The following is a 25,338-nucleotide window of genomic DNA, read 5'->3' on the forward strand; positions in this document are numbered from 1 at the left end:
AAGGGAATGGTAGGTACCTAAGTATGTATGTGTAGAATGCAGATCTTCTGCGTTGCTTGAATTTAAATCAAAACGTTATGACCGGTGTTAGGAAAATTGTTAATTAGGTACCTACTGTTTCTGTTAAAGGTCTGCCAACTCCAAGGAGGATTTTGTGAGCTTTTGGTACAAAAGTAATATGTTGGTAATAATAGTAACAGAGTCCTATTAAAAGTTAAAAATAGTATTTTCAGTAGGGTAACGATTATAAAATTTTAATATTATTGGTTTCAGATGGCCGGATCTTTACTAGTCATAGCACCTTTGGTGCTCTTTGCGAGTCTACAAGTTGGAGTAGAGGGTAAGTTGCCGGAATTTTACCTATTACCTATTTACGAAGACTAACCCTATGATAGTTGTTGACTGGTACAAATATCTAGCAGAGCAAAAGATACTCTTGTAAGTCTTGGGTCTTTTGCTTTGATAATTTGCAATCAAAAACTTATAGGTAAGTACATAGGTACTGAAATTTCATAAAAAGTATCAAGTCGTCTCATTCAGTTCTTGTATCATGTTATTTTAACCATAAGCACATTAAGCACTTTATTTAATAAAATAGTTAAAGTTGCAGCAATTTTTATTCTGTCAAACACACTTTAACATGGGGCGACAAACTATTAAAATGATCAGTAGGTAACTTTTGAAATTAAGCATTGAATTTAGAATAAGATTCTTTTCGCTAAATTACATCATATAATATGTATATATATATATATCCCATAAACCTTAACAATACAATTATACTTGACAACAAAAGACTGTTAACATCCTTATACGGCATGACAGGTCGTCAGTAGGCAGACGATGAATTAGATTAGATCGCTCCGCAAAAACATTTACATTCTCATTTGACGATAATAGGTTCTTTTCAACCCACGCAATACAGCGGAATCGCTGATGTGTACCTTGCAAACCTTAAATAGCATTAGGACTAACCAGGAGATAGGTTAACTTGACACAATCATCGCATTAAAATACTATCTACTAGTAGGCGCAAACAGTCTTCCATATGATAATTATGATTCCAAATAGTTTAAATTTTAGAAGTTTGAAACATGCTCCATGCCCGACTGCGTATATTTGTATACCTCTAGCTGTGTGTTATTGATTAATCTAGTCAGCTACATTTAAACAACTTTTAGATGACATTTGGTAAATTACCGTTGTTTCGGTGATAGTGTTATAATTGCTGACATGGACCTGAGGGGCTACCGCGAAAACCGAAAATCGCAAATTGCGGGGATCTTTCTCTTTTACTCCAATGAAGGGGTAATTGGAGTGACAGAGAAAAATGGCCGGAATTTGCGAACTTCGATTTTCGCGGCCCTGATTTGATGCTGCAGGGTACAGTGAAGAGGTACATTCGTTATAAAAAATGAAACCACCTTCAGTTTGGGCTCTTTAGAAACGTCCTGTATGTGATGGATGTGCAACATTTCTCGGCTAACAATAGATTTCGTTGCGTTTCATTTAAATGATATTATGAGACTTAGCGTAAGCGCCTGAATCTATGTAGTTGTAGATAAATAAATATGTATGGGGTCACCGCCTATATAGGCTAGGAGGCCGTGAAACATGTAGGTACCTATATTAGATAATAATTTAAATATTAAGTAATGATTTTGCTTACCTGACTCATTTCTATACCTAATATGCGTGTCTCAGGTAAGTTTTTTGACGTTGCTGTTAGTTATAAAACTGGCTAACCATTTTAGACAATACATCGTTAATTAATGCAGAAAAAACTGTTGATCATTTGATACACTCCAAAATTAAGACATTCAATATTATTATTGAGTCATCGAATGCATTAAATTTGGTGGATCGGTATTTTTACAAAATCGAAGCGTCCAAAGAAACAAGTATTTATACTATAAATAATATCGTAATATATACAGGTGCTTTACTGAAGGTCGGTTTAATTGTTGACCACGCGGAATCCTCCCACATGAGTTATTAAGTCATATTAGTCATGTGACGTTTGTATCAATCTGTTTACTGTGCCCGGTACCGGGTACAGGTCGAAAGAGTGCGGTACTAATATGGTTAATTTATCAGTAACTGGGCTATAACCGCAAAAATCGAAGGTCTTAAATTGCGGCCAATTTTCTCTGTAACTCTAATTACACTTTCATTGGAGTAAAAGAGAAAAATACCCGCAATGTGCGAATTTCGGTTTTCGCGGTAGCTCCTCTGTTGTCGTGGTGAAGGTTACAGGACTTATTAGAAGTGAATGTATTGTTAAGGAAGTTGTATTGTAATTAAATTAAATAAGCCTTTAATCCATATGAGAGACACTTGTAAACACAGATTTAGATATTTGGTTTGAGTGATATACGTTGTTTATATTATATGCTGTCACCTCCCACTACCTACTTACTTACTTACTTAACTAACCATAATATAAACCCCCCTTTTAATCTACCCCTGAAATATGGCCAAGTAATTTAGTCGTGATCGTCTAGTCTAGCGTTAGGACCCCTCGATGTGAACCGCGGTACCCCAGGTTCTTTAATGAGTATCAGCTAAATTTTGGACTCTGATTTTATTTACAATTACCTGGACTTTAGGAAAAGTATATTATGATATTGGAAGCACATTTATTATGACGCTAACGAGTAACTTACTAGAATAATTTATTAAAATACAGAAATAGTACTGAAAGTTACCAGAATTTATTATTGTAATGTAAATGTTGTTATATTTTACTTCAAATAATGTTATTTAGGTAAATGCAGCATATATGATAATACTGATATAAAAGAAATATATTTGGTAAAATGAGTTTAAAAATGGGGTTGGTAAAAGCCTGCTACAATCTATTAAGCCTCCGGGATAACATATGAGTAGCACTCCTGGGGTAAGCCCATTTACACCCTAGCATTTAATATTATTATCTACCAGCTTCTATTCGAAATATGCTACCCATACGCTCGATGCAGGATTGGGGGCTCCTAGTCCAATCAGCAAGGTCAATTGGAACTCCTACCCTACCTCTTTAGCCAGACGGGCTATGACCAACACTTCGGAACCTATGCGTACCTAGATGGCTATGGAAAGAAGTGTCAAAGTATCCATCAGTCATCAAAATTACTATTCTTTTTTATTTCAAAAACTAGGGATGCGAATCCCATTTCCATTCCCCAGAACTAAAATATAAACTGTATTTCTAGTTTTTTAGAAGTATGAACGAAGTACTAAGTTTATTTGTAAAACTATATACTAAATTTTATGAGACTGAAATATCAAGATGAGCATTATTTCACTCAAAATATCCTTTGGATTACTCTTGCCTGCCAAAGGTTCCCTAAAACAGCTAGACGTCGATTTTCTATCTCCGAATAGACTGTGTTCCTAATCCCAACTTGATATTTATGATTTAATTGTGTAAATACCTTAGAAACACGATTGTAATACTCAGTACCTCGTCTTTACACCAGAAAACCAGAACTTCATAAATAAAAATAGAGATAAGATTTTACGTTAATTATTTTCCCCAAATAATTAAAATATTGGAAGTTTAACCAATTGAAACCAATTTCAGTATAGCGAAACCTTAGTTGAAGTCCCTTAAAAAGAGAAATACGTCAGTTTTACAGACCAAGACTAAAACGAAACCTAAATTCCGAATAATTAGTGTGTGAATTTACCCTAAACCTACCCTTGTCCCTACTCTAGTATAACCAAAGTACAGTTCGTACTTACCATCGACCTGGTACTTTGGAATATACGCAAGTGTATCCCTACTAAGAAGCTGTAAGAGTTCGGCGAGCGATTCCGAGAATGCAACCTAACAGCTCGTGGTCTTGTCTCCCCCCATGGCGGGTTGCACAAAGGCAGGGTGGCAACATGGGTAAGACAGGGCCCTATTATGTATATAAGTGGTATAAATAAATATATTTAATATACGAAGCCTCCAAATACTGTAGATTTCAAATGGGCCCAGATTACTCCGGATGATGCGCACGTGACATCCCCATTATTCATCTAACAGCTGGACATTGGAGAGCTAAGGAGGGAGACGTTTTTCACCTTCTATGTTGGTAAAGAGAAGGTGCCAAGATAACCCTCATCTTGGAGCAAAAAGACTCCTAGACAGCTCACATTTAACACCGCAAGGGGTGAGCCATCCAGCTGGACAAACAGTCAGTCCAAACAATGATCTGGTTTTGAAAAATATAGCAAAAGACCCCATAGTAAAACACTAAAATAACTAGGTTCAATTTTACGAACCAAACTACTCACAAAATCAAACTAACTAAACACAGAAATGAAATTTCCTTAGACACCTTTATCTAAGTTCAGTTTTATGACGATATTGTCCCCATAAAACCAAACACAGACACGCTTTCCAAGCCCCTGTTATGCAACGATATTGTCCCTGCATAACGTGACGGCACTTAGAAAACACAGTGTAGAAAACTTCACTATAACAACACACAGTAGCAAAGAATCCCCGCAATAGCCCAAGTTCAGTTTTACGACGATATTGTCCCCGTAAAACTAAACACAGACACGCTTTCCAAGTCCCTGCTATGCAACGATATTGTCCCTGCATAACGTGGCGGCACTTAGAAAAACACTGCGTAGGAAACTTCACTATATTTAAATCCCGTACACGGTAACAAAGAATCTCCACAAAAGTCTAAGATCAGCTTTACGACGATATTGTCCCCGTAAAACCAAACACAGACACCATTTCCACGTTTAAATTCACCAGGATAATTCCCGGCAAAAACAAACATAGTAACAGTAGTAGAGGAACTTTGCTCACCGAATATTTAAACGCCCGAGAACCAGAGTCACTGCTAGCCGATGGTTGAAGAATGAATGCCCCGCCGGCGGCGCGCACCGGCCTTTTATACCCTCTACTGGAGACTGGATACATATTGGGGACGTATTGGATACAAGAGACTTATTGGAGACATATTGGATACATAATGGATACTGGAGACCTAATTGGGACATATTGGATACATACTGGATACATAATGGATACTGGAGACCTAATGGGGACATATTGGATACATAATGGATACATAGTAGCGACTGGGGACGAGAAACAAGCGATTTATGCTAACCAAAAGTACCAGGATACCAGAACTGAGGAAGAGGTCATTTGCCCCGTATATATTAGCGTTATGCAACCTACGATCGGTGACTTATTAAAACAAACGTTTACCAGAAGTACCAGGCTACCATAACCGAGAAAGAGGTCATTTGCCTTGTGGCGGGTGCCGACGCTCGATTCAAGAAAAGCCATACGACCGTAATATTAAGGTTCACATTCGTAAAGTTCGATGCTACCAAGATCTATCCCTTTCACGCTTGCGTCTTAGAGAAAGACGGAGATATTCTCAATGGCGTCTATGCACACATTCACAGGCAATAGTCGGGTAGTCAGTTTGAGTAGACTAAATTATAATAAAAGGGAACGCTTTATGGCCCCTCTACACGCACGAACCTACAAGTATTATTTTACTTTGAGATACTTTTAGTTTCTTTCCGAAAAACACTCCTGTGTGGAAGTATTTTACGTTTATTAGTAGCAAACATACTCAATACGTAGCGGGAAGTTTAAAATCTTAGGAGTTTTGGACTGTTTGTATTAACTCTGTACTAGGAGTTCAGACTTCAATACGACCGAACGTCACGCTGTCAATGTCATTGTCAATGCCACAAGCTCACGCATTTAGGTTAGTTTCAACTTGAGATGATTACTTTACGCAATTTATTGATTTAAATAGCGAAAATTTTATAGTGGGTTATATATTTAATGAAACCACAAGTGGTAAAATATGAAAACGTGTGCTTCAAGTTGTAATTGTTACACTATTCATTGGAATCATGTATGAAATACGCGACTGAAGAGGGTCTTAGTATTCAAGGTATTTCTCTCTAGTTTTTGTGTTTTGTAATGAACAAATTAGGCTAATATTTTGTAATAGGCATACGGCCAGTCACAGTTCGCCCCCGATTTAAGTGTTTTATGAATTACAACAGTAATTTGTAAAAAACTTCAATCTACTCTAGATTAATCGGAAATATCCCCCCCTTTTCTAAACGTGTAGTGTGTGTCTCAATACTAAGTGACCGCTAGTGACTCAGCTTTGAAATCAGTCCATCAGAACTCTGTCAATGAACCATGACAACTCTTTCCCCAGTCACCTCGCTCCGCCAAAGATAACCAGATTGTGGGTCTGGCAGGTTACTAGTTAACCCGTTCTTGCTAGCTCAACCCGGCAGCACGGGTATTACTCCTGTCTCTACCTTTAGCGCCGTACACTTCCGTAGAAGAGCATCTGATGAGACAGCAAAAACTTCCCATGCAAAACGAAGAGACCTTTAATTTTTATAAGTACGGAGCTTTCAATCTCCATTGCCAGAATTCAAACCAAACTTCATTGCCTTATCACCCTCAGCCACGTTTTCTTGGCGTATGTCTCGTATTTGAATAAAATACACCGACCTTTAAGTTTGTTTGGGTGTTTTTTTTTTTTATAGAAAACAAACTTAAAATTGACACAAATACCTCAACATGATACGATAAACATATAAAATCAAAGAATCATTAATCCAAATTAGAAAAAAAAATTGTCAATAATTATAAGTCATACCACCAATAAAACAACATAAAAGTGTGAATACATTAAATAATTAAATAATTATAACCTCTTGAAAAGAGCCTCGTCCTTTCTGGACGCTCACGGCTCATCAGAATATGTCGAATGCCGATATATCTCATCCAAGACGAGTGAGTGGTTTCGTGAAAGTTTTATTACCTTGTGGAGTACTAGCCATAAAAATCTACCCTTTAAATGGGTCTAATCCAATGGATTTAACCTACTGATAAGATTTTTCCTGGCTAGTTGTGTTTCCCCTTCCCACCCTGGTTGATCCCCTGAAAATACCGACAAATCTAGTTTGATTACACTCTAGCCATTGTCTATCTGCATCAATCCATTTTTTCCAATAAAGGTACATTCATCCACTAAACATCCATCATTTCATAATCATACATCCCTCTCATAACTCCACATGAACTAATAATTATAAGCACTCAACGCATTCCTCCTCAGTTACACTTTCACACGATTGAAACAGACAGCCAAGGCCTTGTCATGTAATCAAAATGAAATAATAGAAATCAAGCCTATAGTTACATATGCACTTGAAACAAAAAAAAAAACAATACCGTCCTATCCAAATAAAAGCCCATTATTTCTAGTTTTAGATGGTTTAAAAAAAAGTCCATTATATTTATAGTCCGATATGATAAAAAAACTTGGCACTCATCCAGAGCCTACCCTATTTTTAATTTTTCTTGTTATTTATTAAACATGATCTATTTAGGGAAAGAAAAGAAACATTAAGATAATTAACCGCAGGTGGCAGAGAAAACGACCCATCTGCGTATAACTTTAATTGCTAAGTGAAAATAAATAAGGATAGAGAATAGCGATCTGCACAGGCGTCTGCAGAGTGGAAGGTTTGGGTGAACAAAATAACGACCTCAGATGGTCTCGACCCTCAGTCATGAGGATTCGAGAAAAGAACAAGCGAATACTACTGCTGACTGTACATACAATTAATGGAAAATTAATTTTGAAACGCGCTCAACTATTCTACTGTCAACCCCAGATAGTTGATTAATGGCTGCTTGCAACGTTTAAATATTGCTCTAAAAACGACAAAGCAATAACCGTGTACCGGCTGATTGTCATACGATTCCGACCTAACCACTTTAACACTGGGTAACTTTGTTACAAGGCTTTGTTCGTCTCTTATAAAAAAAAATATAACCGAACAAAACTAGAATGAGTTTCGTACATTTAACTCGACTCTACTTGTACTTGTACATTTCCTTTATACGATTAGCCCATTGGGTAGTCAAAATATTTCAAAACGTGTTTATGAATAAACAAAAATATCTGGGATACCCAGCCCCGCTAGAAATACATAATTATAAAACTCGATCCCCCCAGAGTCAAGCCCCAGCCTGATCGATTCCTCGCCCCCGTAATCCCCAAATAGAAAACCCCATCGAAATCGTTAGAGCCGGCTCCGAGATCCCTGAACCATACAAACACACATGAACTGCTCGTTTAAAGATATAAGATAAGGTTCAAAGCCAGAAATCCGAAGTTAAGATTTATCAGAAGTTATTTTCCAGTACAAATACTGATCACTCCCTATATGACTTTTATAATGTTGATGATGATGATGATCATGAATCATAAATAATAGTAAATTACAATATATGCAACTAAACATACTCAAATAACGATTTATTTTATGAACTTTATAAAGGAAGATACTCCTTTTTTTTCTTAATGCATTTTTTCTAATCTGTCGCACTTACGTTGACACCAAATAGCTATGCCCTACAAACATACAACAATTCTATCCCTTCATGTTAACTGGGGTTTTTGAAATCGACAACATATTTTGCGCGAAACAATCCCCTTTTTTATACGATTTTAACTACCTCATATTAAATTATAATGAAAAAACTAAGTTTTAAAACCATTGAATTTCCTATTGAACATTCAAAAGCTTATGTTTAGGTATTTCTTCTTGGCCTGTATCTTCTATCCCGAAAAACGTGTCTTGAAAGTTCTCTGTAGTCCTTAGGATGGTAGCCACAGGAACAGTAATGCTTGTTGTTTCTTAGTTACTCTAGCAGCTTGAAGACTGGATGCTGTCTCTTCTCCTCCAAATCGATGGCACAACCATCTTGTCCAGTTTATCCGGTTGCCAACGGGCATCGTGACTAAAATATCCAAAAATTCCGAAGCCTTAGTATGCACTTATACACATAACTCACTGTAACACTAAAACTTTTCTCAACGTTTATCTCACTCAATTTGAATATCGTTAGTTTCGTTTTTCACTTCACCTGAACTGGTTTTAACACTTATATTTACACTATAAAATATTCAATAAAACCCGATTCAATGCTTTTAAACATCTAGGTATCTTGAGAACTAAGTAGGTACCTAGGTAGATAGATAGGTAGGTAGATAGGTAGGTAGATAGGTAGGTAGGTAGATAGGTAGGTAGATAGGTAGATAGATAGATAGGTAGGTAGATAGGTAGGTAGATAGGTAGGTAGATAGGTAGGTAGATAGGTAGGTAGATAGGTAGGTAGATAGGTAGGGAGATAGGTAGGGAGATAGGTAGGTAGATAGGTAGGTAGATATGTAGGTAGATAGGTAGGTAGATAGGTAGGTAGATAGGTAAGCAGGTAGATGTAGATAGGTAGATGTAGATAGGTAGAGGTAGATAGGTAGGTAGATAGGTAGGTAGATAGGTAGGTAGGTAGATAGGTACGTAGATAGGTACGTAGATAGGTACGCAGATAGGTACGTAGATAGGTACGTAGATAGGTACGTAGATAGGTACGTAGATAGGTACGTAGATAGGTACGTAGATAGGTACGCAGATAGGTACGCAGATAGGTACGCAGATAGGTACGCAGATAGGTACGCAGATAGGTACGTAGATAGGTACGTAGATAGGTACGTAGATAGGTACGTAGATAGGTACGTAGATAGGTACGTAGATAGGTACGTAGATAGGTACGTAGATAGGTACGTAGATAGGTACGCAGATAGGTACGTAGATAGGTACGTAGATAGGTACGTAGATAGGTACGTAGATAGGTACGTAGATAGGTACGTAGATAGGTACGCAGATAGGTACGTAGATAGGTACGTAGATAGGTGTTCCTTAACCACTGAGTACTGACCGTAATTTAATTCATAACTCGTCTTTGTTTCATAAAATATTTTGTATTGCTAATAAAAATACCTCAATATACCACGTCACTTAAACAAATTACATAAAATGAAGCTCTAAAATTATCCTAAATACAGCAATAAAATTGCAAAATGTCTCATAAATTCACAATAAAAATTAAAACATTTTTCACTACCCAGGCTTCGAACTCGAATTCATAAGCATTTTCTCCATACATTCGTCCGACACTGAGACCGCTAGGCTAACTGAACATTGAGAAAACTGGACAAATTTAGCAATGGGTTTCAAAGAAACACTTTTACTTGTTTTGATTTATTTTTCAAGTAAATTAAGCGCATATTTACTAACAAAAAGATTTTTATTTATAAAGGAAACAAAATGGAACGCAAACAATTAAATGGTAAATACGAACACTTTGTACCTACAATGCACACAAACAAATCACACGGAATTCTTTATAAACCCGCTATTGAACGAGAAAAAAGCATGTGTTTAATATTTTGGAACATTCGAAGGATTGGAATTAGAATGCAAATCATTATTATGTAATGTGAACCGGCGATTTTAGATACTTTTTCATATACGATCGTAACCTACAATTGTTCCGGGTCTAATTGTCAAAATATTTGTACTTACGTGTTATTTCTTGACTATTATCACCGCTGTACGTATGTACACTGCACTAAAGCACGTAAAATAACCACTTTAATGTAAATTTGCCACAGGAAAGTACGTGAATTTAATTCTTTATTTACAAAATGGACTCGTACACTGCGTGTCTTGCGTTCGCAAGATAACTCCTTTTTTCACTCAAATACGCGTTTTCACTCACTAAGAACCTTCTCTGAGTAAGCATCTACTTCTATTTTTGTTCAAAACACTGTATATTCCATTGTAATACTGTCTAATAACATATTTCTGTCCAAAACAAAGTTGACCCGTTTACAAAACCGACACGTTTTATTTTAACACGATTTGACCAGATATCATGGCCGTAATTTGTTAACACGCACTTAACCTAAACTTTACAGCTATCCGTATTTATCTTACATAAAGATTTTCATTAAAAGCAGGCCAGTCTTATTTTTCCATTCCTCAAAAACAAAAACAACCTCCATCTTTACAATAACTTTTGACAACTGACAATCATTCTAGAGGCAACATTCTAAGTATAGCTTGTCAAACCACGATTGTCTGTAGCAATGGCGGCAAACCCAAAAATGTATGAGTAAAACCCGGCCTTTCAGAAGTAAAACTTGAATCCCGCGCGTTCCGCTAAATTGTATTTTATTTTATTGATTTTTAGGACCTATCCCTTTTATATTATTAGCAATATAAACGAACAATTATCAACTAGAAATAAGTTAGTAATATTTAGTCTTGTTTGCACTTATTGTATCTATGTCCGCCATAGATGGTAGAACCCTACAGATGTGCTATACGTGGACATTCAAAAGAGACAAAACATTCGCAACGCGTCACTATGGTTGGTCCTAACACACTACCGCACCGCACCGCGACCTCGGCCTCCGAACTCTAATAATAATGTTAACGGAATCTGTCAAAATTGAAACTAAATAAATCTAGGTTTTCGGAGAATTTCTAGACTACTAACGACATCTATATTACATAACTAAAAATATCAGAAAGAAGAAAGAAAGAAATCAAACTGTAATTTAACAACAGACGGAATTAGTACTTGATTTTATGACAACGGTTGGAATTTTCTGCTTAAAAATTAATCCGTATTTATCTATGTTCATAAAGTAATGATTGGCAATCTATTTATTTATTTATTCCTATGCTAAATGAAATTGATCGTGTAAACTCACTTTTACAATGGACCGCATACACAATGTGACGAAATTCTAACACACGCTTTAACACACCCGACAAACACCAAACCATCCAACGCAATATGGTCGTGTTCATTTGTTTACCTGTGATTGAATTTAAATAAATAGAAAACAGCAAAGATTTTGTTGTTTTAATACATATTTTATATTAATAGACACATTTTACAACTAGAAAATCAGAATATTTGATGAAATCGGAATGATACGGGACGTTCGAAGACATTTGTCTATAGTAACTTTAGTGTCTGTTAATTTTCTAAGTTCCGTTGTATTTCGTACCTTTTTTTCTGTGTCCTCTCTTCAAAACTTTTAAAGAAGACGCTTTAGAAGTTTACGATGGCTAAATTAAATCGCTAAACTAATTTTACGAACAAAACTATAACGCAAAGAATGTCTCCTAAAGTTTTATACGTTTTCAATCAATGGCGGAATTTGACAAGCGTACCACAAAACAAATGAAATGGAAAAACAAAATTATCGAATGAACATGTGTTCTCTACTTGTCTCATCAACTCGACGATGTATCTCGTGTTAACAAATGAATTTACAATCTAAAACAAAGGCTATTTAACGTGTCTAACCTTCGTCAAAGTGAATGAATAAGTTTGAAGATCGCTTCTGCAAACAAGGTAAGATTATGTTTTAGTTTCCTTCTTTAAACGACTCACTGCTATTGAAGCCCTGTAATTATACATAGATAGTTAACGGAAAGTTATTTCGGTCGCAATTTGGTCTATTGATTATTGTATCTACTTTTCTGACCGATCCTATCTGTCTCCGACTAGCATTTTTATGGTTTTCCTAGATTGTTATGATTCTACTTATAATGCTTATGACTAATGTGAGTTGCACTAGTTTTACTCTTTGTACAGCAACTTAACCATATTTCTGTTTGAAAAACTGAACGAGATCAAAGTAAAACCCGGTATTTAAAAAATGACGTGTTGATGTTTGTTTCATGCTGTCTAACATATTATTAGGTCTTCACTACACTATTCATATTGCAATAATACTTATAAACTACGATTGCCTTTTCAGTAAGCTGACAACTACTGAAATTATTCCCGGTGTCTGATATGACATAACCTGTTACCGAAGAACAAGAAGTTGAAATTATGCTGTGGAACCTCCCTTTGCTGGTTTTGACGATTCTTTCCTGACCTTTTAACGTAAGTAAAACAACTCTGTTACCATACAATTAATACTCTTAGAGTTGTACTTACTGTATTTGGAATTTTCCAATGTCGACGCTCTAGAAAGATGATTTGGCTCAATTGTTTTTCTTAAATAAAAACTCGAACTTGTAAGCGCAATACAATAAAATTGACTAAATATATGAATGCCTCAGCTAAAAATAAACAGGCTTCTTTGCATGTTAATGGCAATTTGTAGTGAATATGTATTTTTCTTAAAAAGGAACCAGCGGTGGTCCGGCAACTTAAATAAAGTATGTCGACCCTACTATCTGCAGAAGACTATTTCCATTCAAAAAAGGCTTTTTATCGTTAATGTCCCTACACACTATATTAGTTACTTACTGACTGTGAACTTACAATGAATCATTTTTTTTTTATTTTTTTTTTACTGTGAAGACCCTACTTGCAGTAGATAATTAACACTTTTGATGAGGCTTATACATACACCTTACTTTAGGTAACATTTTCACACTTTCAATTCCAGTGGTTTCCTGGAGAACTACCCGTGCCACAGTGTCAACACTGCCTTCACTGTACATCTACTGACTGCTCCCATTTATGAAAGGTATTCGATCTTATTATATAAATACAAAACTTACTATAAGCTAAATAACTCATGGCTTATGTCTGTCATTAATATTTTAAAGAGAGTTCTCGATGAAAGAGCGGGGATATGAAACTGTATTCTGCTTTTCATTATTCTAATTCTGTTGACTTAGTAAACTTAAAACTAGCTTATTGGTGGCCTAACTTTATGGAAATGTGCCCTGTATGAGCAATGATTCTCAAACTTTTTGGATTTTGGAAAACTTAAGTAACTAATGCCTAGTTTACTCGGTGAAGCCTAACATTTCCATGGATGTATTACGTGATTACTTACTTACTTGGCCGGCACGAAGACCTAATGACCTAAAGTGAGCCTTGGCCTCCAACACAAGAGCACGCCAGTTTGCATGGATGCATTGATATACATTGTTATTACAAATCCAGACTGGTTTTATTGAAGTACCCTCGTATTTCACTATACTGCACATGTATTAAAAATAATAATGCGCCCCCGCGACTGGATGACTTAAGAATAATGTTGACATATTGCCCAGCTAAAACTGACTCTAAGGAAAAGAAAACAGCTACTTATTCTACTTTATTTTAACTGAAATTCCTAATACTTGTCTATGTTATTTCAGACTAACAAGGGCCCTGCCGCTACTGATACTTCAAGACGCCTGTTCGACGGCTTTGTCTCTAGACTTTTGCTGCAACCATGGCTGTGCCTGTTGTCTACACAGAACGCTACCGAAAAAATGAAACACCATGATTTTCCTTCATGTTAGGTACTAAGAATGCTAACTTAACCTACTGCACACTATTATTTGATAGTAATCAGAACATGATAGCAAAGTGCCGTCAGCAGAACAGTATACTGTAATCCTAAGCCAAGCTAACACATTGTTTAACATGGTACCACTTTGTACTACAAAAATGCTTATGTATGCACACTGTTCGCTCAGGTGCTTAACTCGTTACAAATTCTAATCGATTTTCATGAAATTGATTGAGTAGTCAGTCATTATCAAATGACTGAGGTATACAAGACAGCTCGCAGGAGCCCTTGTAGATAACGGTAAAACAATGAAACAGTAATTATACATATTTCAGTGCTATTCTTATTCTTGACAGACATTGTGACATTTTTAGGGTCCCGTACCGTAGAGTATGTAGGTAAATGTTCAAATACTATGTATGTTCTACTAATCCTCTAGTAATAATTGCTGTTTGAGTTGAGGGCAGTGAATGAATGGTCGTGGAGATTCTTGGGGAAGGCCTTAGTCCAGTATTGGAAGTCTTTCGGCTGAGATGAATAATGATACTATTACTTATTTAGATTCTTGCACATACATACATACATGTGTGTGTGTACACATACACTAATCAACTAGGCTCAGTCCTAGTATGTGTGGTTGTCACTTAGACCCACGCTGTGCGTAGCTATTTATTGTTTATGATATAGAAGGCAAAAGAACAGGCAATTTACCCGGTGGTGAATGATTACTGTTTGAAAAACAGAGAGTTGTAAGTGCGTTGCTGGCTTTTAAGATGGGACGCCCCCTGTTCCTTAGTATTTCCAGAAATCCTACGTGAAATGAACAGTGTCACGCCCCCCTGATTTCTCAACTACAGTATATATTATTATACAACTAGGTATCTTATCTTAGCCTAGGTTATCTCAGATAAATCTATGTCTAGAATATTGGCAACTGCTTCCTAGCCCAGTCGATAGCGACCCGGTCTGTGAATACTGCCTGGCAACGGCATGCTCCTGCGCGTCTACCACATGAATATGCGCTCCCAAGTCATGAATATTATCTATTTATCTAAGTATGTACTTATCCATACTGGTATGCACTGCGCCGCCTAATACCAGGAGTACAAGCACTGCCTAGCCCGAGGCCAGGTTGATATGTGAAAGATTGTCCTGACCGATATATTTATTTATTTATTTCATTAATGATACTGGCGATAAAACTAATTTCTTAACGAATCTATGACGCAAGGGGAAATGTCTGATTGTATTCGCTTAAAATAACCGTTGTAAGTGCTAAAATTATACTTCATGGCTTTAATTTTGTTACTTTATTTTTCAGATATCAATGACGCAAGAAGATGGACTTAAAATTGTTTTTTTTTTCTGATGGTAATCATCCTAACTCATGAATATAAAAAGGAATCCCTACCAACAGCAAGAATGATGAATGAAAATAATAAAACTTTTTTATTTTTATTAAACAGTAACTCTTAAGGATTTATTTATTTTATTTTTCAATGCGTAGTGACTATTGAATAATAAAGAGAATGCTTCATGACTTTTATTTATACCACAATAAAAGCAGAGTCCAAACTAAGTGTACCCATTCCATAACACGGTCAGCAAAATGTGCCGTAAAGGCTACTTTTACATACATATATCCTGAAAAACCATAGTAACCCAGGTAAACTACATCCTGCGTCACCGGCTTACCAAAATGTAGCCATAAAGGCTACTTTCTATTATTTATTTTTAGAAACCTCGGTATCCAAAATGAACCTAAAAGGTAAATTTTAGATCCCTTGGTCACGGAACCAAAATGTCACCTCCCACTACCTACTTACTTACTTACTTAACTAACCATAATATAAACCCCCCTTTTAATCTACCCCTGAAATATGGCCAAGTAATTTAGTCGTGATCGTCTAGTCTAGCGTTAGGACCCCTCGATGTGAACCGCGGTACCCCAGGTTCTTTAATGAGTATCAGCTAAATTTTGGACTCTGATTTTATTTACAATTACCTGGACTTTAGGAAAAGTATATTATGATATTGGAAGCACATTTATTATGACGCTAACGAGTAACTTACTAGAATAATTTATTAAAATACAGAAATAGTACTGAAAGTTACCAGAATTTATTATTGTAATGTAAATGTTGTTATATTTTACTTCAAATAATGTTATTTAGGTAAATGCAGCATATATGATAATACTGATATAAAAGAAATATATTTGGTAAAATGAGTTTAAAAATGGGGTTGGTAAAAGCCTGCTACAATCTATTAAGCCTCCGGGATAACATATGAGTAGCACTCCTGGGGTAAGCCCATTTACACCCTAGCATTTAATATTATTATCTACCAGCTTCTATTCGAAATATGCTACCCATACGCTCGATGCAGGATTGGGGGCTCCTAGTCCAATCAGCAAGGTCAATTGGAACTCCTACCCTACCTCTTTAGCCAGACGGGCTATGACCAACACTTCGGAACCTATGCGTACCTAGATGGCTATGGAAAGAAGTGTCAAAGTATCCATCAGTCATCAAAATTACTATTCTTTTTTATTTCAAAAACTAGGGATGCGAATCCCATTTCCATTCCCCAGAACTAAAATATAAACTGTATTTCTAGTTTTTTAGAAGTATGAACGAAGTACTAAGTTTATTTGTAAAACTATATACTAAATTTTATGAGACTGAAATATCAAGATGAGCATTATTTCACTCAAAATATCCTTTGGATTACTCTTGCCTGCCAAAGGTTCCCTAAAACAGCTAGACGTCGATTTTCTATCTCCGAATAGACTGTGTTCCTAATCCCAACTTGATATTTATGATTTAATTGTGTAAATACCTTAGAAACACGATTGTAATACTCAGTACCTCGTCTTTACACCAGAAAACCAGAACTTCATAAATAAAAATAGAGATAAGATTTTACGTTAATTATTTTCCCCAAATAATTAAAATATTGGAAGTTTAACCAATTGAAACCAATTTCAGTATAGCGAAACCTTAGTTGAAGTCCCTTAAAAAGAGAAATACGTCAGTTTTACAGACCAAGACTAAAACGAAACCTAAATTCCGAATAATTAGTGTGTGAATTTACCCTAAACCTACCCTTGTCCCTACTCTAGTATAACCAAAGTACAGTTCGTACTTACCATCGACCTGGTACTTTGGAATATACGCAAGTGTATCCCTACTAAGAAGCTGTAAGAGTTCGGCGAGCGATTCCGAGAATGCAACCTAACAGCTCGTGGTCTTGTCTCCCCCCATGGCGGGTTGCACAAAGGCAGGGTGGCAACATGGGTAAGACAGGGCCCTATTATGTATATAAGTGGTATAAATAAATATATTTAATATACGAAGCCTCCAAATACTGTAGATTTCAAATGGGCCCAGATTACTCCGGATGATGCGCACGTGACATCCCCATTATTCATCTAACAGCTGGACATTGGAGAGCTAAGGAGGGAGACGTTTTTCACCTTCTATGTTGGTAAAGAGAAGGTGCCAAGATAACCCTCATCTTGGAGCAAAAAGACTCCTAGACAGCTCACATTTAACACCGCAAGGGGTGAGCCATCCAGCTGGACAAACAGTCAGTCCAAACAATGATCTGGTTTTGAAAAATATAGCAAAAGACCCCATAGTAAAACACTAAAATAACTAGGTTCAATTTTACGAACCAAACTACTCACAAAATCAAACTAACTAAACACAGAAATGAAATTTCCTTAGACACCTTTATCTAAGTTCAGTTTTATGACGATATTGTCCCCATAAAACCAAACACAGACACGCTTTCCAAGCCCCTGTTATGCAACGATATTGTCCCTGCATAACGTGACGGCACTTAGAAAACACAGTGTAGAAAACTTCACTATAACAACACACAGTAGCAAAGAATCCCCGCAATAGCCCAAGTTCAGTTTTACGACGATATTGTCCCCGTAAAACTAAACACAGACACGCTTTCCAAGTCCCTGCTATGCAACGATATTGTCCCTGCATAACGTGGCGGCACTTAGAAAAACACTGCGTAGGAAACTTCACTATATTTAAATCCCGTACACGGTAACAAAGAATCTCCACAAAAGTCTAAGATCAGCTTTACGACGATATTGTCCCCGTAAAACCAAACACAGACACCATTTCCACGTTTAAATTCACCAGGATAATTCCCGGCAAAAACAAACATAGTAACAGTAGTAGAGGAACTTTGCTCACCGAATATTTAAACGCCCGAGAACCAGAGTCACTGCTAGCCGATGGTTGAAGAATGAATGCCCCGCCGGCGGCGCGCACCGGCCTTTTATACCCTCTACTGGAGACTGGATACATATTGGGGACGTATTGGATACAAGAGACTTATTGGAGACATATTGGATACATAATGGATACTGGAGACCTAATTGGGACATATTGGATACATACTGGATACATAATGGATACTGGAGACCTAATGGGGACATATTGGATACATAATGGATACATAGTAGCGACTGGGGACGAGAAACAAGCGATTTATGCTAACCAAAAGTACCAGGATACCAGAACTGAGGAAGAGGTCATTTGCCCCGTATATATTAGCGTTATGCAACCTACGATCGGTGACTTATTAAAACAAACGTTTACCAGAAGTACCAGGCTACCATAACCGAGAAAGAGGTCATTTGCCTTGTGGCGGGTGCCGACGCTCGATTCAAGAAAAGCCATACGACCGTAATATTAAGGTTCACATTCGTAAAGTTCGATGCTACCAAGATCTATCCCTTTCACGCTTGCGTCTTAGAGAAAGACGGAGATATTCTCAATGGCGTCTATGCACACATTCACAGGCAATAGTCGGGTAGTCAGTTTGAGTAGACTAAATTATAATAAAAGGGAACGCTTTATGGCCCCTCTACACGCACGAACCTACAAGTATTATTTTACTTTGAGATACTTTTAGTTTCTTTCCGAAAAACACTCCTGTGTGGAAGTATTTTACGTTTATTAGTAGCAAACATACTCAATACGTAGCGGGAAGTTTAAAATCTTAGGAGTTTTGGACTGTTTGTATTAACTCTGTACTAGGAGTTCAGACTTCAATACGACCGAACGTCACGCTGTCAATGTCATTGTCAATGCCACAAGCTCACGCATTTAGGTTAGTTTCAACTTGAGATGATTACTTTACGCAATTTATTGATTTAAATAGCGAAAATTTTATAGTGGGTTATATATTTAATGAAACCACAAGTGGTAAAATATGAAAACGTGTGCTTCAAGTTGTAATTGTTACACTATTCATTGGAATCATGTATGAAATACGCGACTGAAGAGGGTCTTAGTATTCAAGGTATTTCTCTCTAGTTTTTGTGTTTTGTAATGAACAAATTAGGCTAATATTTTGTAATAGGCATACGGCCAGTCACAATGCTAATACGGTTCTATTTATACTAGGATACCCACCCAAATGTCTGTACAGGTTGGTCGGTTTTATACAAATCCCAATTTAAAAATGTACCTACGTAAAAATAAATACATAGGTACCTATTTATCCTAAATGATAAATTATTATTATAAGATAGGTAAGTATCTGATTTTGCAGAAAATATAAGCAAGAGTTATTGTATCGTATATCCTAGCCATTTTATTTGTGTGCCATTTGTCAACAGGTATTATGCCTACCTAGTCAATTTCACGGTTTACTAACTTTTATTGCAGGAACAAATTCGGATTACTATAAATCTATTACTCTACCTAATGTTCAATACAATTCTAGTTACAGATGACTACAAGGACAAAGGGTCTGGTGTAGGGTGTAGGCTGATGTTTACATATTTTACATAACTAAATGGTTGTCCCAAGGTCCGCTTTGTTGTTCTTGCTCTAATAAATAATCAATGCAAAATTAAACTAGTCTATTTTTGTTTTTTCGTTGATTCATCGCCAGATACGGTTTTACGACATGTTAATGGCATTGTTTGTTTATTACAGTGTCATCTATTCGATGCCTAATAAAGTTGGATATTTCCGGACTTTGACACACACTGTTAAACCAGTTTTTAAGTACCCTTGAAGCAGATTACTTGACTGACTTACCTAGTTCATCTATGTTCAGTACGAATAATCTCACCTTTTGTCCACAGCTCAACGCTACTCCAATTACTACCCTCGCGGCTACTACGGCCGAAACTTGGGCTCTCTTTACGAGCATGGGCGCTCCATCTCCGACAATCAGGTGTCTTGCGGGGCTTATACGTGTGGCGTTGGGGCTCACTGCACCCAAGGCAGTGTGAGGCCAGTGTGCGCGTGTCTGCCAGGACATTCTGGAGACCCGCTGTCGCAGTGCATAAGGATCGAATGCGTTGGTGAGTTATATTCGGTCGCTTCACTGCCAAAAACCCGCTGAGTGTGTTGGTTCATTTTGTATTGGGAAGGGGGCGCTTGGCATTGAAAGTGTTAAGCAGGTGTCTTGTGGAATGTGAGAAACTTGTTAGAGGTTTGGCAGCGAATCTCACTGCACCGAGGTTTGAGATAAGTGTGGGCTTGCCAGCTAGGGCATTCTGAAGGGTTAGTGCACTGCATGTCCATTCCAATGCATGTGCACTTGGGTTTGATCTTCCGTCTCTAACAACCAAGAAAAATCATGCGGAGCTCACAAGGTGTTGTCATTGTTTAAGCAGATATATAAACTATACAAAATCTCTAATTCAGTAATTCTATTCCAGATATTGCCATATAATACTCATAATAAAATTATTCTATTCCAGATAACAGTGAATGCCGAAGCCACCAAACTTGTGTGAACCAGCACTGCGTAAACCCATGCGAGGGCACCTGTGGCATCAATGCCAATTGTGACGTAAGTGTTAAATAGGCATACAAAATGATCCTTTTCTTCCACGATCCCCTTAAAAACTCCAACCAGTACCATAAAGATATTTGTATTTGTATTTGTATGAGTCGATATTGGATACAGTTATATATGCGAGTATCTATACTTACGCTCCCCTTATAAATTTCTGCTAGTGTTATGTTCGGATATTTTTTCTTAATTATCTAACAATAGTTATTTACGACAGGTACGCAACCACATTCCGGTGTGTACTTGCCCTGCGGGATACACCGGTAATCCCTTCTCATCTTGCAGAGTTGCCGACCCAGGTAATTATAAAGAAATGTAGTGTTTACAGGCCATTCCCTTTTGCTACGGAACCATAATATAACACTATATTATCCTAAGTAGATCTCTTCCAAATTAAGCGGCCTCTCTCAAGCGGTTCACTATGGAGTCTATGTGGTCACATATGGAGATTATGGAGTTGTGGCTGTCCCTAGCTTATCGGCCTTATCAGAAAAGTCACGTAGAAAGTACTAATTAATCGTTTAACTTTGCAGAAGAGGCTTGCCATCCGTCACCGTGCGGACCCAATACGAAATGCCACGTCGCCAACAACCAAGCTATCTGTACCTGCCTGCCTGGATACAGGGTAAATTAATGTTTGTGTTTATAAAGCGCAGCGCAATTTCACCTTGCATTCATTGAGGATTTTCGAATAATTCCATCATATCTCAGCTGTCAGTTTTTTGCTAAAGGACTAAATTAACACATTGGTTAACCCCGAGTCAAGACTCTTGTAGTAAGTGCTCTATACCGTCGTAGTACCCAAAATGCAGAACATTTGCCGCCAAAAAATTGGGAAAATATATTGCAGTTTTCCGCAAACAATCACGCAAACGCAAAGCAAGTTCCATTCGACTAAGTAAGAATTTAGAGTGAAAATTAACCAATTCTTGTCCATATCCAGGGTAGCCCTCTATCCGGCTGTCGACACGAGTGCGACTCAGACCACGAGTGCGGCTCGCAGCAGTCGTGCCGCGACTTCAAGTGCGCCAGCCCCTGCAGCGACTGCGGCGTCAACGCTGATTGCGAGACTGTGGCGGCGCATCGCGCTGTTTGCAAGTGCCCGAGAGTAAGTAGAAAAATCTTTTCTTTTTCCTCACTCCTTAATACCATCGTCATTTGTTGGTATAATGAGTGCTGGTGCACGTATGACCGTCTATTTTTCACGGATGATAGCTGTTTCAGTACACTCATACCTGGGACTATTTTCTTTACTCTATCCAACGCTTGAGGAACTTCCCTGGCAATGAGCTTGGTCTTCTTCACTCAACTCAAGAATTTCTTTCAACAACGCTATCCAATTGATGAGTTCTTTGGGACATTTGAAAAATTCACCCGACTAATTACTTTTGCTGATCTTACGAAAGCTTCCCAATATTAGAAGAGACATTCCTTTGAACCAGGGCTACCATGGCGATCCCTACCGCATCTGCTCCCCCGAGTGCTCGTCCGACGGCGAGTGCCCAAGCTACAAGCCCGCCTGCGTGTACAACGCCTGCATCAACCCCTGCACGAACGTCTGCGGCGTGAACGCTGACTGCAACCTCCGCGGCCTGACCCCGGTGTGCTCTTGCCCTAGGAACATGACTGGAGATCCCTTCACCTACTGCCGGCCTTTCGAAGCCCGTAAGTTGACTCAAAGTGGATAATGCTTGCGTTAAACGCTGCACCAAAGTGTTTGTCTTCAACGTTGAATGAAACCTTTAAGAATTGAATCCGGTTTGCTGTTCCCAGGAACATGGCTTCCTGTTTTAATGGTCACATGATTTTGGAAATAAGTATAGGTACTGGATTCCACTGGGCTAGTGGTAAAACTATGCAATTATGCATATTTAACGCTGGAATAAAATATTTCAGTGCTCAAACTTGTGCGCGCTTTTAGTAAGTTCAATAAATTTGTAAACAGGTGACCTCTGCGAGCCCAACCCTTGCGGTACCAATGCCAAGTGCACCCCCGGCCACGACAGAACCGGCGCCGAGCGTCCCGTCTGCACGTGCCCCTCTGGATACATCGGCAATGCCCTCGTCAATTGTGAACGAGTAAGTTTCTTGATTATAGAATAGCTAACTTAAACGTGTTGGAGTTCACTGGTGTTGGAAAACATAATGTAGATAGATATCCGAAAAGTAATCGGCAACTTAGTAAAAGTGCTTGAAATTCGCTCGTTAAAAGCAGTAAGGGACCGATAACTTTAATGATTATTGGAGGACGCCTGTCCTGTGATGTCCAATTAATGTTTAGTAGTGTTTTAAATATTTAATCTAAGCTACAGTAGTAATTGTGATTCTTGCCCGCAACTACCTACAACTGTCAAATTTATATATTTTAGTATACAAGGTTTCATTCCATTGATATGTCGATCAGATGTTTTATTATTATATTAATTGGCACTGGTATTGTCGACAAAACCTTGTGCATACGACGATTTACATGAAATTAGTTTCGTTTTAGCCTCTCCCTATAGCAGGTACAACTTCATCGTAGATAAGTATGTGCCTACTTGCAGAGTAAATAATACTATGCTGTTTAAAGCTAGGTACTTAAAGCGGTGCTCAACTACTAAATGCAAATTGACATTGGTTCCAGCTATAATGTTTTTTTTTTCCCAGGGTGAATGCGAGCTGGACTCCCAGTGCCCCGACCACCTGGCGTGCGTTGGCTTCCAGTGCGTGGACCCCTGCCTCGGCAACACCCAGTGCGGTTCCGGAGCTGTGTGCATGGGCAGGAGACATCTTGCCGTCTGCACGTGCCCTCAAGGTAATTCCGAGATTAACTGTCGCTAAATAGTTGCTTGGGCGGAATATTATTCAGCAAGAATTCAATAATTACAGCACTACGCATAACGAAATTTCTTAAAAGTAATAAGACAGAGGTGAAGTCTAAAGGTTCAAGGTCAAATACCTATTTCAAAAGATACCTGCTGTCCTAAAGTCATACTGAAAACACAATGTAATATTACACACGGTTGCTGCGTCGCCAGTTCCTTTTTCTTTGAACTTGGCTGGACACGCTACCGCGTGTCTAGATAGGTAACTAAGCGTTGAAAGACGATTTAAATTATATAAATGGTCAAACTCTACTCTAAGAATCGTAAAATTACTTCTTATACGTAGTAAAAGACCAGGGCCTATCAGTGAGTCGAGGGAAGTATAGTGGGAACTACCATCCTCTTTAAAAGCGGTTTAGACTCTCGCCCGAGCCACGAGACGAGCCGCGAGCCGCGCCACGAGACGCGAGTCCACCGCTTACACTCGCGTTCGGCGTGTCATTCGGTTATAAACCTTATGCCGTGTCGTTAGTGTTTAAATTATATTAACTCGACGAGCTTGCGAGCCACGAGACGAGCCGCGAGCCTACCGCTTACACTCGCGTCTCGTGGCGCGGCTCGCGGCTCGTCTCGTGGCTCGCGCGAGAGTTTAAACCGGCTATTACAGTTAGGTGACGATTCCTAACCGTTATCACACCAAACATAAGGTTCACCATTGACCAGTTAATAATGTTTGTCTTAGTACTAACATTGGATTTATTGCATTCAGGTCGCAACGGCGATGCCCTGGTGAATTGCTACGAAAGTCGGTCCGTGGCTGCCTCCACACGCTACTACAGGTACAAGCGCAATGGCAACGGCGACCCCGAACCTGCTGCCGTCTCCGAAGCTAACGTGGAAGCTCAATCAGAAGCAACCGAAGTGAAAAGCGAAGCAACCGAAGTGAAAAGCGAAGCAACCGAAGTGAAGAGTGAAAAGGTTGAGGCAGTCGAAGCATAGAGAAAAAAAATACATAGATTGCTCACACCATACATCAGTTTTGATACCAAAAAGACTATTAATTTCAGTGTCTACATCTAGCATCGAGTAGCGGAACTATCAGTACTGCTACTTGACAGTAGATGTAGCACCGACCGGAGTCTTATGCTCAACAACATAAGACTTTTCGGTCGGTGCTACATCTATTGTCAAGTAGCAGTACTGATAGTTCCGCTACTCGATGCTAGATGCTAATAGTCTTTTTGGTATCAAAATTGATGTATGGAGTGAGCACTCTTGTCTTACTATATTTCTCTATGGTCGAAGTAACCACTGAAGCTAAAGCTTCAACTTAAACCGATGTGGAATCGATAGATTAAGTCTAATATACTGCCAAGAGTAAATGTTTTATAAAAGAAGCGATTGTTTTATAAAATATACACAAAGTATTATCTATCGGTGTAAAAATCTGCCTAGGTGTTTTTTGTGAACATAATATATGAGCACAGGTTTAATCTAGATTGATGTTT

At 38.0% G+C, this 25,338-nt stretch overlaps 1 protein-coding gene across 1 annotated transcript; it reads left to right on the forward strand.

Annotated features, from left to right (window-relative positions):
- The first annotated feature begins 260 nt into the window (after positions 1 to 260).
- Positions 261 to 24,829, forward strand: LOC134657153 (neurogenic locus notch homolog protein 3). Its single transcript, XM_063512705.1, has 10 exons — positions 261 to 340; positions 20,305 to 20,526; positions 20,929 to 21,020; positions 21,241 to 21,322; positions 21,557 to 21,648; positions 21,967 to 22,131; positions 22,466 to 22,688; positions 22,969 to 23,102; positions 23,673 to 23,820; positions 24,600 to 24,829. Exons 1-10 carry the CDS (start codon positions 274 to 276, stop codon positions 24,827 to 24,829), a joined length of 1,455 nt encoding a protein of 484 aa, XP_063368775.1. The 5' UTR covers positions 261 to 273.
- The last annotated feature ends 509 nt before the right edge of the window (positions 24,830 to 25,338 follow it).

This window comes from Cydia amplana, chromosome 19 (assembly GCF_948474715.1).
Source record: "Cydia amplana chromosome 19, ilCydAmpl1.1, whole genome shotgun sequence".
Lineage (NCBI taxonomy): Eukaryota > Metazoa > Arthropoda > Insecta > Lepidoptera > Tortricidae > Cydia > Cydia amplana.

What these genes read in the sequence shown, in the direction of transcription:
- LOC134657153 (XM_063512705.1), top strand. Translation starts at nt 274, where the DNA reads ATGGCCGGATCTTTACTAGTCATAGCACCTTTGGTGCTCTTTGCGAGT. An exon ending in CATAAGGATCGAATGCGTTG is followed by an intron (nt 20,527 to 20,928) that starts GTGAGTTATATT and finishes ATTCTATTCCAG; the next exon opens with ATAACAGTGAATGCCGAAGC. An exon ending in CCCTCGTCAATTGTGAACGA is followed by an intron (nt 23,103 to 23,672) that starts GTAAGTTTCTTG and finishes TTTTTTTCCCAG; the next exon opens with GGTGAATGCGAGCTGGACTC.